General features: G+C 50.8%; 2 protein-coding genes and 1 long non-coding RNA gene across 3 annotated transcripts in view; all 3 read right to left on the bottom strand.

Annotated features, from left to right (window-relative positions):
• The window catches only part of lamb2l (laminin, beta 2-like), a 39,221-nt gene extending 35,775 nt beyond the window's left edge, over positions 1-3,446 (bottom strand). The window contains 1 exon segment of the mRNA XM_067239417.1: positions 3,338-3,446. Coding sequence (XP_067095518.1) covers positions 3,338-3,446 — 109 coding nt within the window.
• A 773-nt stretch (positions 3,447-4,219) lies between these two features.
• LOC136946499 (uncharacterized) lies at positions 4,220-5,145 on the bottom strand. Its single transcript, XR_010876908.1, has 3 exons — positions 5,083-5,145; positions 4,682-5,032; positions 4,220-4,276 (listed from the first exon to the last, which is right to left on the bottom strand). It is a non-coding gene; the product is annotated as an uncharacterized lncRNA (long non-coding RNA).
• A 2,412-nt stretch (positions 5,146-7,557) lies between these two features.
• On the bottom strand, positions 7,558-16,867 carry si:rp71-17i16.5 (phosphatidylinositol 4,5-bisphosphate 3-kinase catalytic subunit gamma isoform). Its single transcript, XM_067239416.1, is given in 22 exon segments — positions 7,558-7,828; positions 8,194-8,351; positions 8,469-8,580; positions 9,046-9,176; positions 9,357-9,447; positions 10,067-10,126; positions 10,128-10,214; positions 10,332-10,426; positions 10,938-11,019; positions 11,238-11,381; positions 11,846-11,911; positions 12,137-12,433; positions 12,619-12,948; positions 12,950-13,044; positions 13,241-13,245; positions 13,336-13,637; positions 13,639-13,682; positions 13,685-13,961; positions 13,964-14,307; positions 14,310-14,394; positions 14,750-15,082; positions 16,746-16,867. Coding segments are annotated over 21 exon segments (3,387 nt in total). The 5' UTR covers positions 15,074-15,082; positions 16,746-16,867; the 3' UTR covers positions 7,558-7,570.
• Between the last annotated feature and the right edge of the window lie 633 nt (positions 16,868-17,500).

The raw sequence follows: 17,500 nt of genomic DNA, 5'->3' as shown, positions 1-17,500 counted from the left end.
AACAAGTGAGGAAAACATTGCGAGGTGACTGATCGCAAAAAACACAGCAGGACAACTAAGGTGTATCATTGAAAGTTATGTCCTCGCTCCCTGTAGGCTAATAACTGTCGTTCATTTAGGCTATATTAGTCCTGCCTTAAACCGGGCCATTTTAGGAGGGCAGTACGGACTATGATGTATATATGTTTCTCTGCTCTCAGAATCAATGCTCTACGGTCTTCCGCACCTTGCAACCAATTTAGGCGACTTCCATGCGACATTGATGAGACTTTTACAGTCTTTCAATCCAATCATTTAATTCCTGACTTTCCCAAGTTGTTGATGACCGCTGACAGCTTGGTCTCGCCCTACCTCAGATCGAACAGCGTTAAACTTGCAGGTTCAACCATACCCGTGCAGCCATGTCGAAAGAAGAAGAAACGTCCAAAATTTGTCTCACAGTTATGTCGATGTTTTTATGTAGCCTAAGAGAAATCCGGTTGAACATGGTACAGTCTAATAATTACGTATTTGTTTGCAGAGTCGACATAACTGCTTGAGCTTTGCACAGTTATTCCTTCCCAATAATCTTTCCTAGGTTACCAGGATAATTCTGCACGTTTGGATATTAATCAGTTTTTATAGACCATGCAATTCCCTGTAGAAAACCAAGCAAAGCTACAGTACAGCAAATTGAAATGTAACACTTTTAACCTCAAGTTCAACGTCGCCCGAAGCGCGGAAAGGGTGTGGCGGGTTTGCCTTACCTGGTTAGAAGTTTGCTCGCGGCGTCCCGTCCTTGTTCGCTCAGCACCGCTCAATTTAACCACCTGCGTGCGTCCTAGCACAGTTTCCACTCTCTCCAGGACAGTACAGCGAAGCACTGGCCAGGGGCGGAGTCAGGACGTTTATCAACTTACATTATCCTATAGGAACACACTCCGCCAGGTAGTGTGGAAATAGGAGGGGGGGGAAAACGATAGGCGCCACTTTTTAACCAAAGCCACGATTTACTTGGCCGACCTACAATTTCTAATTCCAAAGGACTCTCGTGTGTACGGCTCAACTTCGGTCTCTCACGCGGAGAGTGATTCTCTGGGTGTGTGTGTGTGTTTGCTGTGTGTGTGTGTGTATGCAAGTGCTCATAGCTGTGTGTTTGTGTGAATGTGTGGCCCATCAGTGATCTCTGTCTTCCTGTCTGGAGGGGGGGGGGGATCAGCATGGTTATAGGATGATGATGACAGGATGACGATGACAGGATGACGATGACAGAATGATGATGACAGGATGATGATGACAGCTTTGTCCCTGAGGTGGTTACCTGGAGCCTGGCTAATCAGGAACACACATCTCAGATTACACATGTTTGTGTGAGTACATAGATATGTGTGTGTGTGTGTGTGTATACATGTGTGTATATGTGTGTGTGTACATGTGTGTGTATATGTGTGTGTATGTGAGTGTGTTTGCAAGTGTTCAGTCTTCACCCAGGTCACACACACACACACACATTCAACACACACACCTGGTCCACCCAGGTCACACACACATACACTTTCAACACACACACCTGGTCCACCCAGGTCACACACACATACACATTCAACACACACACCTGGTCCACCCAGGTCACACACACATACACTTTCAACACACACACCTGGTCCACCCAGGTCACACACACACATTCAACACACCCAAACACACAAACACATACACACATGCAGACACACATTCAGCACATGCAAACACACACACAAGTCTTGCTTGGTTTATACTTTGAAAGCTAATTCTGGTTGCCGTTGCCTCAATGAATAACCCTGATTCTGATTCACACACTGATGGATGACAAAATTATATTTTGTGGTTTTATGTACTTTTAATAACAAACCCTACCAGAGTGGTGTCAGTCAGATATCAAACGGCTAAACATAATGATAAAACAGGAAGCTCAACTCAAGCAGTCTAACAGAGCTAGAAGTAGCCTACTCAACACAACGTCCATCTACGTACTGATCAGATGCTGCCCTCTGCTGGACAACAGCATACATTACATGCTGGGGGAGGGGGGGAGCGCTGAGAGGCTCGGAAGGAGAGGCTGAGAGGCTGGGAGGGGGAGGCTGGGAGGGGGAGGGCTGAGAGTTGGAGGCTGAAAGGCTGGGAGGGGGAGGCTGGGAGGGGGAGGCTGAAAGGCTGGGAGGGGAAGGCTGGGAGGGGGAAGCTGGGAGGGGGAAGCTGGGAGAAGGAGGCTGAAAGGCTGGGAGGGGGAGGCTGGGAGGGGGGGAGGCTGAGAGGCTGGGAGGGGGGAGGCTGAAAGGAGGAAGCTGAAAGGCTGGGAGGGGGAGGCTGGGAGGCTGAGAGGCTGGGAGGGGGAGGGGCTGAGAGGCTGGGAGGGGGAGGGCTGAGAGGGGGAGGCTGGGAGGGGGAGGCTGGGAGGGGGAGGCTGAGAGGCTGGGAGGGGGAGGGCTGAGAGGGGGAGGCTGGGAGGGGGAGGCTGAGAGGCTGGGAGGGGGAGGGCTGAGAGGGGGAGGGTTAAGAGGCTGGGAGGGGGAGGGCTGAGAGGGGAGGCTGGGAGGGGGAGGGCTGAGAGGCTGGAGGGGGAGGCTGGGAGGGGGAGGGCTGAGAGGGGAGGCTGGGAGGGGGAGGCTGGGAGGGGGAGGGCTGAGAGGGAGGCTGGGAGGGGGAGGCTGAGAGGCTGGGAGGGGGAGGCTGGGAGGGGGAGGCTGGGAGGGGGAGGGCTGAGAGGGGAGGCTGGGAGGGGGAGGGCTGAGAGGCTGGGAGGGGGAGGCTTGGAGGGCTGAGAGGGGGAGGCTGAGAGGGGGAGGCTGGGAGGGGGAGGCTGAGAAGCTGGGAGGGGGAGGGCTGAGAGGCTGGGAGGGGGAGGGGCTGAGAGGGGGAGGCTGGGAGGCTGAGAGGCTGGGAGGGGGAGGGCTGAGAGGGGGAGGCTGGGAGGGGAGGGTTAAGAGGCTGGGAGGGGGAGGCTGAGAGGCTGGGAGGGGGAGGGCTGAGAGGGGGAGGTTGGGAGGGGAGGGTTAAGAGGCTGGAGGGGGAGGCTGAGAGGCTGGGAGGGGGAGGGCTGGGAGGGGGAGGCTGGGAGGGGGAGGCTGAGAGGCTGGGAGGGGGAGGCTGAGAGGCTGGGAGGGGGAGGCTGGGCCAGAATCTGGGCAGAAAAAGCCTGGTGTGTCTGTGCCAGCTGGAACATCACCCTGACCCCTGCGAAGTGCCGTAGGTGACCCCGCTCTCTCTGTCTGTCCCAATCTGAACACGTCCACTTCCACCTGGGGGCAGAGACAAGAGATGTGAGTATGAGTGTGTGTATAGTGTGTGTGTGTGTGAGTGTGTGTGTGTGTGTGTTTACCAGTCTGGTGTCCTGTGTCTCCAGTCCTGTCCTCCTGTTGGCTGAGTCTCTGAGAGCCTCCCACAGCCCCACTGCACTCACCTGGTCTGACACAGCAACACGTCACCATGACTACCAGCACGGTAACACGTCACCATGACTACCAGCACGGTAACACGTCACCATGACTACAGTACTGTGCTCTACCTGCCTACCATGCATAACTTATACATTGTCATAGAAACAATGTTTTCTTCATGTTCATAAAGAAAATGGCTCAGTGGTAACAGGCAGGGAGAGAATTTGTTATTATTGTTCTACTGTGAGTCAGCTTAGCTCAACATTAGATGCTCATGTTCAAAAATGACTTGTTTTTATGAGTCCTGATTGGGTTTAAATGTGAGCCTTGGTAACTAAGTTTCAATTAAACGCGTCTTTGAACTTGAAGGATTATTACACCCCAGGATGACTTGTGTTATTGCCTCGCTGAGGGACACACGGTTACAGCTGATTGGCTTTTCACCATGGAGACGGCAGCTTTAACAACACCAGAACAAGCAACATCACTAGTGTCCAGGGCCCTATATCATGGAAACAAGAAATAAACCCTCACAATCATGTTTTTAAATATTATAACTCCCCCAGAGCTGTGATTTAGGACCTCACTAGACAGGCTGGCTTACACAGGATGAGGGAACAGATCCAGCTGTGATTGTAGTTGTTGTGATGGTCAGAGAGCAATAAGCAGTTTCCTGCAGTGCTGAGTTGTAAAGATCAGAAGTTCAAAAGGAACGCACCCCTGCCAGCTTTCTAAGAGGTTAGGGGAGGTGTGGTGGTTATAGGTGCATTTGTTTTCTACCTCCCATATGTTCCACCAGTCGAGTGTACCAGGAGGGGGGGTGGGCGGCCGTGCTCACAGAGGGCTGGAGGAAGGATCCAGCTGTATGTTCAGCAGAGAGCCTGCACACACACGCACACACGCACACACACACACACACACATGCACACGCACACACACACACACACACACATGCACACGCACACACACACGCACACTCACACACACACACGCACATGCACACGCACACACACACACACATGCACACACACACACATATACATACATGCACACTCACACACAGGGAGATAAACAGCTGCTCAAACAAATATACATATGAACACATACACACAGACACATACATACATACACAAATAGTTCAGGAGTCTACCTGCAGTACACCGGAAGGCATATTACTTTTAACAAACTATTGTTAATCAATGAGTCATTTTTAAGCAATGTTGTTACCATTACACACAGGAGAACTGACCCAGACTACACACCAAATATATGTACACAATATGTACCTGTGCAAGTATTGGCAGTAGTCAAACTCTGGTTCTGGTTCTGGTCCTGGTTCCAGTCCCGGTCTTGGTTCTAGTCCTGGGTCTCCTCCTGGCCTTGGTTCTAGTCCTGGTTCTAGTCTGTTTGATGGTTCCTCCATGTTGATATCAGGGTTTTGTGCCAAAATTTGTTCCAGCACCTGATCTGTGTCTGCCTCTCCTCTCCTCACCTGTCCTCTCCTCACCTGGTGAATTGTCTCTTCTCCTCATCTGTCCTCTGCTCACCTGGTGAACTGTCTCCTCTCCTCACCTGGTGAACTGTCTCCTCTCCTCACCTGGTGAACTGTCTCCTCTCCTCACCTGTCCTCTCCTCACCTCACCTTGTGAACTGTCTCCTCTCGTCACCTGTCCTCTCCTCACCTCACCTGGTGAACTGTCTCCTCTCCTCACCTGTCCTCTCCTCACCTGGTGAACTGTCTCCTCTCCTCCCTCCAGCTACATTCAACCTGGTCTACTCAGGGGACTGGTTGCCAGGGCTGGTTGCCAGGCAGCACGGGGCACCTGGTTCACCATGACGGAGGTTGAGAAAAAAGCTGCTAGATTTCCCTTCTCTCTCTCTCTCTCTCTCTCTCTCTCTCTCATCTCTCTCTCTCTCTCTCTCTCTCTCTCTCTCTCTCTCTCTCTCTCTCTCTCTCTTTCTCTCTCCCTGTCTCTGTCTCTTTATCTCTCTATCTGTCTCTCTCTCCTAATAATGGACCCAAACCCAACTCGCCCCAACTCGCCCTTGTTAATTCAAGCGAGTTAATTAGTGAAAGAATAACAGAAAAGCAGAGAGGACAGGTGAATGCTTCTGCCTTTATAAGGTTACCATAGAAACCACACGCTGCCTTCACCTGTGACCTTTCTGTTTACCTGTCCAGGTGTGTCCCTGTGTATAGTATTATAGTATAGTATTATAGTATTATAGTTTTATAGTATTATAGTATAGTATTATAGTATAGTATTGTAGTATAGTATAGTATAGTATAGTATAGTATAGTATAGTATTGTATAGTATTGTATAATATTGGTTAGAATTATTTAGATACTGTTGTATATTTTCTACATTTATATTTAAAACTTTTAAATGTTTAGCGTCTACTCTTTCCTGCCATAGTACATTTCTTGTTTGTGCAAACTTGGCAAATAAAGCTGATTGAGATTCTGAATCAGCTTGAGATTCTGAATCATCTTGATAATCCTTCCTGACTAGGGCGACGAGACACATGGCAGCCTTGAGGAGGTGAGGAGGACTCATTAGTCATTTATTTTATTTTATTGTGGTGTTGTTGTTTTGTTACTTTGATGTGTTTTCAATGTATGTCTGTGTGTTCTGTACCACAAATTGCCTCTCGGAGGACATTAGAGTTTTCTAAATCTACGTTATTGTGTCACAGAAGTACCAACCCAGCCTGTGTAAACGCTGGTCTCTCTGTTCTCAGACCACAGAGTTATTGGGTGTGCTTTGACTGCAGCCTTCATCATCCCCCTCAAACTGCAGCCTTCATCATCCCCCTCAAACTGCAGCCTTCATCACCCCCCTCAAATTGCAGCCTTCATCATTCCCCTCAAACTGCAGCCTTCATCATCCCCCTCAAACTGCAGCCTTCATCATCCCCCCTCAAACTGCAGCCTTCATCATCCCCCTCAAACTGCAGCCTTCATCATTCCCCTCAAACTGCAGCCTTCATCATCCCCCTCAAACTGCAGCCTTCATCATCCCCCTCAAACTGCAGCCTTCATCATCCCCCTCAAACTGCAGCCTTCATCATCCCCCTCAAACTGCAGCCTTCATCATTCCCCTCAAACTGCAGCCTTCATCATCCCCCTCAAACTGCAGCCTTCATCATTCCCTTCACACTGTTCAGTTCATCATATTAAATTAACCAGGTGTCTTTAGGAACATTCAGGGACCTTGTTCTCCTTCAAATACACAAGGTGTATATTTCCTCCCTCTCCTCTCCCTTCTTCCTCCCTTCCCTTTCTCCTCCCTCTCCCACCTATCTTCTCCTCCTCCTCCAAAGCAAGATAGAAGGTCCAAATCACCCTGTATCTCATGATCTGCATTCAAATGCTCTAACCACTGAGCTACACCCACCCCTGTAGATAGTGGCTTTCATCAGATGTTTTCTACGTGGTTCTCACACAGTAACTAATCTGTTCTGTGTTATTGCAGGAAGGACTGGATTACTAAATCAGATGAGAAACCATAAGGCTTGCATTTACATGTCTTCATTTAGCAGACGCTTTTATCCAAAGCGACTTCCAAGAGACAGCTTTACAAAAGTGCATATGTCACTGATCATAAACAACGAGATAGCCCCAAAAACATTGTGGGTAGCCAAAACATGAAGCATACATTGTGAAAAGCAAATAAGTGCCAATGGGAAGAAACATAAGAGCATGTAGTTAAAAAAGTTACAATTAAACAATATGAACCTCAAAAGTGCAAGAGTTTACCTGTATAAAAGCAAGCAAAAATAATATAATTCACAGCGAGTACAAGAAGTTAAATCAGTTACAACTAACCAACAAGAGCAACAAGCCCCTCATTAAGAGACGTTGTTTTCCTGGAGGAAACAAACATCAGGGCCGTGATGGGAAGCTAGTAGGCTTCAGCATGGATTTATGATTAATCAGCAAGGTGTGTCATCTATGTATTGATCATAAAGGTATATGTGTAGAATCAACTGTTTATATTTATTAGAAATGTATTTGTATTGATCAGATTAGTTAATTAGGGACTCTTCAAACTCAGACTCCTCCCACTCCCCAGACTCCTCCCACACAAACTCCTCCTACTCTCAGACTCCTCTTATGCAGACTCCTCCCACTCCTAACTCCTTCCACCCATATAACTCCTCCCTCCCCCCCCTACTTGATCCCGGCCACCATGTGGATCCACCACATGGCCTGCACAGTCCAGCCCTTCTCCTCACACAGGGCGACCTGGCGCAGGAAGTGTCTGCGGGCGTCCTCCTCGCTGCCCTCCTCAAGCAGCGCCCCCCGCAGGTAGTCCACGTCGCTGGCGGCGCTGAGCTCTGGGATGCCCGTCAGCAGCATGAGGGAGAACAGCGTGACCAGCAGACGACTGTGGGAGCGCAAGGACAGGTAGGCCTGCATGCAGGTGTCCTGGGAGAACACACACACATAGACACACACACATACACACACATAGACACACACACATACACACACATAGAAACACACGCATACACACACATAGACACACACACATACACACACATAGACACACACGCATACACACACATAGACACACACACACATACACACACATAGAAACACACGCATACACACACATAGACACACACGCATACACACACATAGACACACACACATACACACACAGATGTGAAGCATTTAGACGCGGGCTGCGTCTAAACTCACACACACACACTAATGCAGTTTGAGGTAAAAAATGTATAAATAAATAAACAAGAAGAGATTTTATTGGACACCAGCACAGGACCTCCTACCTTGAACCTATCAAAGTTGAGGCTAAAGCCACCTTTGACCTTTCCCATCAGATACAGGAAGTCAGGCGTTAGAACGAAGGGAACACGCTCTCGGTTAACGCCAAGGAAACGCTTCCTGTTTCCCAGGATGTGACCAAAGTCAATGTGGAACAGGTTCCCTTGGAAACAGAAAAGCACCCAGTTGTAAAAGTGACATAAAGACAGAAATGTTCAGAAAGACAGAAATATTATTTGTAACCCTGCCCTGCCCTGCCCCTGCCCTCCTGTTGTCCTACCCTGGTCTGTGATCATGATGTTGTCGTTGTGGCGGTCCCCAATGCCCAGGACATAGGTCGCCACACAGTAGCCTGCACACGAGTTGACAAAGCGCTCCATCGCCTGGTAGTGCTGGAGCAGGAAGAGGAAGGGGGAGGGAGAGGAAGGAGGAGGGAGAGGAAGGGAGGAGGGAGAGGAAGAGGAAGGAAGAGGAAGGGGGAGGGAGAGGAAGGAGGAGGGGGAGAAAGGAGGAGGGAGAGGGAAGAGGAAGGAAGAGGAAGGAGGAGGGAGAGGAAGGAGGAGGGAGAGGAAGGAGGGGGGAGAGGAAGGGGGAGGGAGAGGAAGGAGGAGGGAGAGGAAGGAGGGGGGAGATGTAGAGGAAGGAAGAGGGAGAGGGAGAGGAAGGAGGAGGGAGAGGTAGAGGAAGGAGGAGGGGAGAGGAAGGAGGAGGGAGAGGAAGAGGAAGGAGGAGGGAGAGGAGAAGGATTTTGATCCATGCACCAGTTCAGATGCACACACACAAGAACTAGCTTGACGTCTCTATTTATTCACACATGTCCCGTGTTTCATGTTTGAGAGTGAGAGTGTGTTTCTTACGATCTCCTGCAGGGGGCACTTCTCTCTCAGCCAGTTACAGAGAGCGTCGTTCCTGAACGCTCCTGATGTTCCCCCCTGGCTCCTCTGAACTGCAGCTATGGTCACTGCGTCCCGCACAATCTCTATCATACCTGCACACACACAAACACACACAAACACACACACATACACTCTCACACACACACACATACACATACACACACATACACACACACAGCTCAGGATCAGTCTACCTCCCTCCCCCCCCTCCATCACCTCTTTCCTCCCCCCCTCCCTGCCCCCTGCCCCCCGCCCCCCCCCCCCCCCCCTACCTGTGTTGAGTCCTGTGGAGATGCAGCCATAAGGTACAAGATTGAGGTCCAGAGATTTGTGTTGCCATATAGAATCCATCACGACCAGTGTCTGAGGACCAGGAAGACATCTTCCTCATCATCCTCATCCACACTGTCTCCATCCCCATCATCATCACTACCATCATTTCCATCCCCATCATCATCACTACCATCATCTCCATCACCAACACTACCATCATCTCCATCACCATCATCATCATCACTACCATCATCTCCATCCCCATCATCATCATCATCACTACCATCATCTCCATCACCATCATCATCATCACTACCATCATCTCCATCACCATCATCATCACTACCATCATCTCCATCACCATCATCATCACTACCATCATCTCCATCACCACCATCATCATCACTACCATCATCTCCATCACCATCATCATCACTACCATCATCTCCATCACCATCACTACCATCATCTCCATCACCATCATCATCACTACCATCATCTCCATCACTACCATCATCTCCATCACCATCATCATCACTACCATCATCTCCATCACCATCACTACCATTATCACCATCATCTCCATCACCATCACTACCATCATCTCCATCACCATCATCATCACTACCATCACCATCATAATCATCACCACCATTATCACAGAATTGCTGAAATGATGCTGCTGAAGGTGATGAAGATGGTCTCTGACCTGCAGCACCAGCATGTCCTGCCTCAGGTCGTCTCCCTCCTTGAAGATGATCCCCACAGTAGGGAGGGGGGGGGCCGTGGTTGGGGGCGGGGCGGAACTCCAACCACAGAGGCTTCTTTTTGGAAGCCATCACCTTACATTTGTCCAGCTGGGAGGGTCAAGGATCACAGGGTCAGGGGTCAAGTTTCCGGCGTCAAACACACAATCACACACGCAAACACACACATACAATCCCACTATCACCAAGGTGTCATGTCGAGCTCACCAGTATGGTCCCAGCCGTGACCCGGGGGTCAAAGGGCACCAGGAAGCTGGGCGGCAGGTTGCATTTCCTCAGGAGGTCCTGCAGGGTGGTCGCAGCTGGGAACCAGGAGAGAACCAGGAGAGAACCATGAGAGAACCAGGAGAGAACCAGGAGAGAACCAGGAGGGAGCCAGGAGAGAACCAGGAGAGAACCATGAGAGAACCAGGAGAGAACCAGGAGAGAACCAGGAGAGAGCCAGGAGAGAGCCAGGAGAGAACCAGGAGAGAACCAGGAGAGAACCAGGAGAGAACCAGGAGGGAACCAGGAGAGAACCATGAGAGAACCATCTAGTCCTGATCAAGTCCTAGACTGGCCTAGACTAGTCTTGTCTAGTCTCATTGTAGTCCAGTCTAGCCTAGCCTAGTTCCATCCTAGTCCAGTGTAGTCTAGTTTTGTCTAGTCCAGTACCAGTCTAGTGTAGTGTACTTCCTGTAGTGTACTTCCTGTAATATTCTTCCTGTAGTGTACTTCCTGTAGTGTACTTCCTGTAGTGTACTTCCTGTAATGTACTTTCTGTAGTGTACTTCCTGTAGTGTACTTCCTGTACCAATAAGATGAGAGCTCTACCAGTTGGCGGGAGGTCAGTCTTGTCTGGGTACAGTCTCCTGATGGTGCCGGCCACTTCCTGCAACGCCTCCACAACCTGCACCTGGGGAGAGGGAGAGAGAGAGAGAGAGAGAGTGAGAGAGAGAGAAAGAGAGAGAGAGAGAGAGAGAGAGAGAGAGAGAGAGAGAGAGAGAGAGAGAGAGAGTGAGAGAGAGAGAGAGAGAGAGAGAGAGAGAGAGATGGACAGGTATACAGACAGACAGGTATACAGACAGACAGACAGACAGACAGACAAGCAGTCAGACAGACAGACGGGCAGACCTGGCGTGTGAAGCTGTCCAGCGTGGCCTGCCCACAGCCCAGCAGGTAAGCCTCCAGCACCAGCGCCATCCGCTGGCGGAAGAAGGGACAGCCAGCCACCTCACTGCGCATGTACCAGAAGAAGAAATGTCCGATTCTCTTGCTCTGGAGACGGGGGAGGATGGATGTGATTGGTTTGATTGTTTGTTTGGGTAATTGATTATTTGCCTTATCAATATATTGATGGATTGATTTACATTTATATTTGACTTTTTATTCATTTATCCAAAGCAACGTACTTATAGTGCATATAGAATGTACAGTAGCAGATCAAGGATCAGAAGTGCACAGTTCTATAGTATTTCGGTGGTCAGAGAAAACGTATATTTACTAGCCACATCCCGAATTAACCAATTCTCTGGTACTAGGCGTGGGGAACAGGAAATAATACTACAGTGCAACAATAACATCCCAACTGATTAAACACAGGTAGTTGAACTGCAGCAGTAATTGGATGGTTGAATCATTCAGCTACTCAGTCATTGATTCATCTGTGAGATGTAGATGTGTTTTCAGTGGTTATATGTTCACAACAGGATGCAAGTGGTGAGGAATCAGAGATGACTCACCCTCAGAGCTCGCTGGACCAGGAACGTGGCCAGGAAGCTGTCATGGAATGGTTCCACCTTCAGGGTCTGGAGGGGAAGGAGGAGGGGGGAGGGAGGGAGGGGAGGGGGGGGTAGGGGGGGGAATGTGAAAAACAGATTCACAAAATAATTTAAAACACTAAATAGTTGATATATAGACAGATAAATAGACAGAGGAACAGACAGGCAGACAGGCAGACAGACAAACAGGCAGACAGGCAGACAGACAGGCAGACAGACAGACAGACAGGCAGACAGGCAGACATGTCCCACCTGGACCAGCTGTAGCAGGAACTGCATCAGCTCATCGTTGCTCAGTGTCTCCAGCCTCCTCACGGCCAGACACCTCACCCTCTCGTCAGGGAACTCCACGCTGAGAAGCTCCAGGGCCACTGATAGGTCCAGCTCTGAAGCTTCCAGCTGACCCAGCAGCCAATGGATGTCCTGCACAGTGTTGGGCTCGAGCCAATCAATTCGTCGCAGGTACTGAGGAAGGTTGGAGGTGTAGAGAATGCTCTTCTCTCGGAACTTGCGCATGCCTGATTGGTCAGCAGGGGGAGCGAGGTTGGTTTGTTAACGGGGGGCGGGGCGTGGAGGAGAGGGGGGAGGTCAAGGGGGAGGAGGGGGAGAGGAGATGGCTTGGGTTGGGTGAGGTGGGAGAGAAGACAGGAGAGGAAAGGGATGAAGGAGGGGGAACAGAGTCTGAGGAGCAAGGGGAGAGGGAGGAGGCGGGGGAGGAGGAGGGGGGAGGAAACAGTGAAAGATGCTGCATTGTAGGTGTCGGGTGAGAGTTCTGGGTCTGGGGGAGACAGCTGGATGGTGTAGGGGTAGAGGATGGGGTGAGGATGGGTTGGATGAGGGTGGAGGGGGGAGTGTTGGAGGAGGAAGATGGAGGGTGGGGTGAAGATGATCGAGAGGGAGGGCGGGGTGAAGATGATCGAGAGGGAGGGCGGGGTGAGGAGGGGGGAGGCGGTGGTCCCTCCCCAGTAGAGCCCAGACTCTGAGGGAGAACCACAGGGGAAGCTGTACCGGTCCAGTAAGAAGCTGACGGCCATGGCAGCAGCTATGTCAGGGTTGGTGGCGCAGGGAGAGCTTGTCTGTCTGCTGGGCGAAGGCCTCATCCTCTGGCTCGGGATATGGCCACATGTGCAGCGTGTGTGGCCCCTGGCTCAGGATGGGACCTGGACACGGAACATAGCCATAATAAGATCATGCTAAGGTCATGCTAAGGTCATGCTAAGGTCATGCTGAGGTCCTACTGAGGTGGCCTGCTGAGGTGACCCAGACCAGAACCAGAACCGGACCGAAACCCAGACATATAACCAAAACCAGAATCAAAACCAGACCCATACCAAGATCCAGAACCAGACCCAGAACCGGACCTGGGAAGGAATCACACCAGACCAGACCCAGAACATGACACGGACCTGACCCAGTGCCAGTCCCAGTCCAAGACCAGTAACCCCACTGACCTGTGGTCTATGAGGAGCAGGTTGACAAAGTAGAGCACCTTGGCCTTTCCCTTCTGTAGCTCTGGTGCTTTCCCAGACAGCGATGCCCGGTGATCCTCGGCAGGGCAAGCCACGATGGTGATCCCCAGCTTGGCCCCGCGAGGCAGCTTGCTCAGTAACACTTCCATCTCCAGCCACTCGTTCCACAGCACTTCATCAGCGAAGGGCTTGGGGGCGGAGCTCACGGAGGCCAGCACCTCGCTGCCATACAGCAGGCTCACCTCCACCAGCACGGAGGCCGGGGGCTTGGCGGGCGGCTGGGGGCACGTCGAAGCCCAGGAGCTTCACCCTGAACCTGCGCTTGCAGTCCACAGGGAGATCATGAGGATCTGGGCCACGTCTTTGTTGTCCAGACTCAGGTCCTGGTGGGAGCTGGACTGGCCAGTGAAGCCGTCCACCAGCGGTTGGTCCTCGCCCGGCACAGCCTCCAGAGAGAGCTGCGTCAGAGGGACCACCAGGAGGTGGATCTCCAGGGAGGTCTTCAGACAGTGCCGCACCCACAGGAAGTTGTGGAGAGGGGTGGTGTCCCCGGACAGGAAGTCCTCCCTGCCAGACACCTGCAGCACCACCCCCCTCGTCCTCCCAGGGGGACCCCGAGATCCTCCATCACCCTGCGGAACACGGTGGTGAGGCCGGCGGGCGTGGTGCTCGCCGGGACCCTGACGGTGAAGCTCACCTTGCTGTGGTGGAGCGTGATCGGGATCTTCCTGTCGACGTAGATCCGCAGCTCTCGCGGAAGCGGAACCGAGCTGGTCCAGGGTTCCGTGGCATGAGCGACGTTGTCACGCCGACGCAGCTCCTGGCGCCGTGGCGACGCCAGCTTCCTGCGGGTGAAGCTGAGCTCCCCGAGGCGATTGGGCGGCGTCGAATCCAGGTCGTAGCCAATCAGATTGACGAGGGCCTGCCGCTGGCTCCCGCCTCTCCTCCGTGTCTGGCGCCGGGGGGTGGAGCCACGACGATCCGGGCCGTGAGGCGCCCGGAGGGGTCACGTGACCAGGGCACGCCCAGAGTCCGCAGCACCTGCAGAGGAGGAGGCAACATTATTTGAACCCTGTACTGAAGTCTTTAAGATGTTATTACTGCACTGTATCTAAGTTGTTGAGATGTAGTTGTTGTCATTGTTCACCATACATTCATAAGCTAGCTACTGTGGTCAAGATGTCATTATAGCGCTGCAGGATACCTTTTTTTGTTCAATGGTCTGTGAGAACGACCATTCATTTAAATCAGGTTTTCTAGAGCAGGGAAATATCTAAAACGTACAGGCCAGTGGACCCTGACGACCAGGGGTGAGTGGACCCTGACGACCAGGGGTGAACACCCTTGAAATAGAGCATAAACCACCAAATGAACAAAAACATGTGAAGCAAAGCACCTGGCAGTCGTCGTAGATCTCGTACCAGTCTCCGTGGTGGCGGTAGAGGAGCAGGACTCGAGCGGGGTCGAGCAGGGCCAGAGGGTGCGGAGGGGAGCTCAGCTGCGTGGTGTGCATGCACAGACACACACGCAGCTGGTGCACGTTGTACTGGGCGGGGAGGCACACACGCAGTGGCTCCTCCCCCTCGCTCCAGCCCGGGGCGCAGCGGAACTCGCACAAGAAAACCAGGCTGTTCTCAGACCAGCCGGGAATGCAGGCCTCGGATCCAAACTGAGAGAGGCGTCTCCCGGTGTACTGATCCAGGGCCAGATCTGCATCCATGCTGTGTGTCTGCAAGATCAGAATCAGAATGGGATTTATTCGCCATGAAGGTTTGCACAGACAAGGAATTTGCTTTGGCAGGAAGGTGCATACAATTAACACCTAAAATTTGAATATGTGGACTATCTATACTAAGGGTACATAAACTAGCAGTACTAAGTGGAATTAGAATTAAATTAAATATACAATAAAATAAAATATAAGTTGCCGTAATTTACAATATAAAAATACAAAAATACAAATATTACAAAAAATACAAATGTACAAGATACAATTTTGTAATGCAATGCAAAAAGCAGTGTGTTTTAAGCAGGAAGTCATTAGAGTCAGTGTGGTCCCTTGGCCATGTTGAAGAGGCCAACAGCGGAAGGGAAGAAACTGTTTTTGTGGCGTGAGGTATTGGTCCTGATGGACCGCAGCCTTCTGCCGGAGGGAGTGACTGAAACAGGGAGTGTCCAGGTGGGAGGAGTCGGCTACAGAGATGGGGAACAGGAGAGGAGAGACAGGTGAAGAGAGAGCAGAGGAGAGAGAGACAGGTGAAGAGAGAGCAGAGGAGAGGTGAGACAGGTGAAGAGAGAGCAGAGGAGAGGTGAGACAGGTGAAGAGAGAGCAGAGGAGAGGAGAGACAAGTGAAGAGAGAGCAGAGGAGAGGAGAGACAGGTGAAGAGAGAGCAGAGGAGAGACAGGTGAAGAGAGAGCAAAGGAGAGGAGAGACAGGTGAAGAGAGAGCAGAGGAGAGGAGAGACAGGTGAAGAGAGAGCAGAGGAGAGGAGAGACAAGTGAAGAGAGAGCAGAGGAGAGGAGAGACAAGTGAAGAGAGAGCAGAGGAGAGGAGAGACAAGTGAAGAGAGAGCAGAGGAGAGGAGAGACAGGTGAAGAGAGAGCAGAGGAGAGACAGGTGAAGAGAGAGCAGAGGAGAGGAGAGACAAGTGAAGAGAGAGCAGAGGAGAGGAGAGACAAGTGAAGAGAGAGCAGAGGAGAGGAGAGACAAGTGAAGAGAGAGCAGAGGAGAGGAGAGACAGGTGAAGAGAGAGCAGAGGAGCGGAGAGACAGGTGAAGAGAGAGCAGAGGAGAGGAGAGACAAGTGAAGAGAGAGCAGAGGAGAGGAGAGGTGAAGTTAATGTCTCCCTGGTTGTTTCCTTTGAGGGACAGTGGGGGGTGGAACCTGGAGGCAGTCGGTTGTTAACTACACCTGGGCTAGTCCTGTTTAAGCTGCCTGCCTAATTGAGTGCCCCCCTCTCTTTGTTTACCCTTTGTGGAAAAAAGGGTAAACAAAGTCCACGTGCCTTTATGTAAGGGTCCAAGAGCCAGTAGTGACACTATTTACAAGATTAATTTAAACCATTCCCCTTAAACAATGATCCACATAGAAGAGCTGTTTGTGAAGAGTTATAAAGCTGTTTGTGAACAATTAGAAAGCTGTTTGTGAAGAGTTATAAAGCTGTTTGTGAACAATTAGAAAGCTGTTTGTGAAGAGTTAAAACGCTGTTTGTGAAGAGTTAGAAAGCTGTTTGTGAAGAGTTAGAAAGCTGTTTGTGAAGAGTTAGAAAGCTGTTTGTGAAGAGTTAGAAAGCTGTTTGTGAAGAGTTAAAAAGCTCTGTTTCAATGGCAAAAGAAAACACTAACGTGATAAGTTAAAAACAGAAAACAACCGTTTTCTGTGTTGACTTACCTTTTGTGAAGAGCCTCAAAAGAAGGTGAATTCAAACAACCAAACAGGGTGCACATACAAGGTGTTTACAGTAACCCCGAAGTCTCACCTGAGCAGGTGTGGGGTCAGGTGCTGTCTCTGACTGAAAACGCTGAGCTCTCCTTCCCCTTTGACTGTGTTGACTCACAGGTTGTTCCTCATTCCTGAGGCGACGCTTTTCAGCTCCAGGGTTGGTTGGCGTCCAGATTAGAGGAAGTGTTGTGTTCCACTTTGAGCTCTGCTGCAGTTGACGTTCCCCGATAAACAGGTTGCTGTCAGAGCTTTTTTAAAGAGACAGATGGTTGTTGTCTAATAGATGTGATTGTGTGCTATGAATGCACGTGCCATCTATACATTTTTGAAAGACATTCAAAGGATAGCGGTGGTACAGTGTAATGGTTTATTAAATGCCATCTACACGTAAGTGGAATGCTAAACTGACTGTGTAGGAGGGGGAGGGGGAGGGGGGAGGGGGAGGGGGAGAAGGAAGAGGAGGAAGATGAGGAAGATGAGGAGGAGGTAGGAGGAGAACAGCTAGAAGCAGAGTGTCTAGTGAAAGCTCAGGATCGAATTACGTAAAAAGTAAATCAGTGGATAAAAGTGTTTTGACAATAAAGCAGGTTCAGTTGCAGGTTCAGTTAAACTGGGTGAGACGTTGTGTCCTTGGGCAAGGCACTTCACCCTACTTGCCTCGAGGGAATGTCCCTGTACTTAATGTAAGTCACTCTGGATAAGAG

Source organism: Osmerus mordax, chromosome 7 (genome assembly GCF_038355195.1).
Source record: "Osmerus mordax isolate fOsmMor3 chromosome 7, fOsmMor3.pri, whole genome shotgun sequence".
Lineage (NCBI taxonomy): Eukaryota > Metazoa > Chordata > Actinopteri > Osmeriformes > Osmeridae > Osmerus > Osmerus mordax.
The sequence above is the reverse complement of the archived record's forward strand: the minus strand, read 5'-3'. Positions and strand labels throughout refer to the sequence as shown.